General features: G+C 35.1%; 1 protein-coding gene across 1 annotated transcript in view; it reads right to left on the bottom strand.

Moving 5' to 3' along the window:
• The window catches only part of lemd3 (LEM domain containing 3), a 19,102-nt gene that overhangs the window by 9,154 nt on the left and 8,275 nt on the right, over positions 1-1,673 (bottom strand). Inside the window, exon 2 of the mRNA XM_014014574.1 lies at positions 736-776. Within this exon, the coding sequence (XP_013870028.1) occupies positions 736-776 (41 nt within the window). The remainder of the gene's footprint in view (positions 1-735; positions 777-1,673) is intronic.

The raw sequence follows: 1,673 nt of genomic DNA on the forward strand, positions 1-1,673 counted from the left end.
ACATATACTGTATTTATACATTTCACTCAATTTGTGATTTATTTATTTTCTATTATAAGTTTTATATCGTGATATATATCGTTACCGCCACTCATCATAATGTATATCGTGATATGAATTTTTTGCCATATCGCACATTCCTACTACCGTACTGTTCCTTTTATTAGATGAAACTGAATTTGTGCAGTACACTTGATAGTCAACCATTCAAATATCATTTACCACGCCTTTTCCAGGCACTTCTCATCAAACTGGAAGGACCATCTATCTCTGGTCCACCCGCAAAAATTTTATTGTCCGCCTCCTTTATAAACACAAATAATTCAAGATGTCTGCGTGGGGCTCTGCTGGCAGGACCTTTTCATCTGCAGTTTACTGAGCTTGTACAGGTCTTGACCATCAATTACTAGCAGTTATTCTAACTCTAAATAGTGCTCCTTTGCTTAAAATKATCTGCATACTTTTTATCAGCATCTGCCTTCTTTGCAGAGGCGTTAGTCCAGGGCCAACAAGTGAAACTGGGGAAGCCAGAAAGCAACAAGTGGTAAAGATAATGGAAGGAAGTTAATATGAAAACTGTTTTTTTATTTAAAAAGGCACTCTATGTAAAATATCAATAAGCGGGAAAAATACAACCATCCATTGTTTGCTCTACACATTAAAAAACCTTTATAATTCTGTGAAAAGAAAAGACAGAATAAGGTTTAAATTATGATTTTATAAATATATACTTACATATAAGGAGTCAAACTCACTGCCAAAGGGATGGCTCTTAACTACAACACAGAAAGAGACAAACAATGTTTATTAAAACACCAGACGATACATTAAATAAAGTTAAAATCTTATTAGAAGAGAAGCAACAGTGTCTGAAAACTTATTTATTTACAGCAGGGGTCTCCCAACTTGTTTTTCCTTAAGAGCTACTTTCACAAAATGAAATTGAAGAGCTACATTTTGCAACATTTAATTTTAAACTTAAACTCAAACCACTGGTATAAGCTTGTTTTGCTTGAACATACACAAAAAATATTGTCTTCAACTCACATGAAACCATCAAAAAGAACACTGAAATTACATGAAKATGCTTTTTGTTTGTCTATTCATATTACAGTGTATTTCACGTTACGAACTCAGGGTTTAACCAGGACAGATTTGAGCACAAATGTCCAGTGACCAGTCTCAGACTTTTCTCCCCATCGTAGACTCTAGTGGGAGGAAACCCCCTGCAGTGACATATGCTGCAGTGGGAGGGGTCGCCCAGGAGCTATGACAAGTGTTTGCGAAAACGAACGTCGAACAACCATGTGACTGTGCATCGTCTAGTTGGCTGCTGTTCAACCATACTAAGCTCTAGATTGTTTGATTGACATCGAAGGGGGAGGGACATCTATAGATTGATTGGATGTACAGTGGGGAGATCAAGTATTTGATACACTGTTGATTTTTCAGGTTTTCCCACTTGCAAAGCTTGTAGATGACTGTAATTTTTATCATAGGTACTCTTCAACTGTGAGTGATGGAATCTAAAACAAAAATCCAGAAAAATACAATGTATGAATTTTAAATTATTAATTTCCATTTTATTGTGTGAAATAAGTATTTGATACATCAGAAAAATGAAACTTAATATCTGGTACAGAAAAATGAAACTTAATATCTGGTACAGAAAA

Source organism: Austrofundulus limnaeus, unplaced genomic scaffold, assembly GCF_001266775.1.
Source record: "Austrofundulus limnaeus strain Quisiro unplaced genomic scaffold, Austrofundulus_limnaeus-1.0 Scaffold116, whole genome shotgun sequence".
Lineage (NCBI taxonomy): Eukaryota > Metazoa > Chordata > Actinopteri > Cyprinodontiformes > Rivulidae > Austrofundulus > Austrofundulus limnaeus.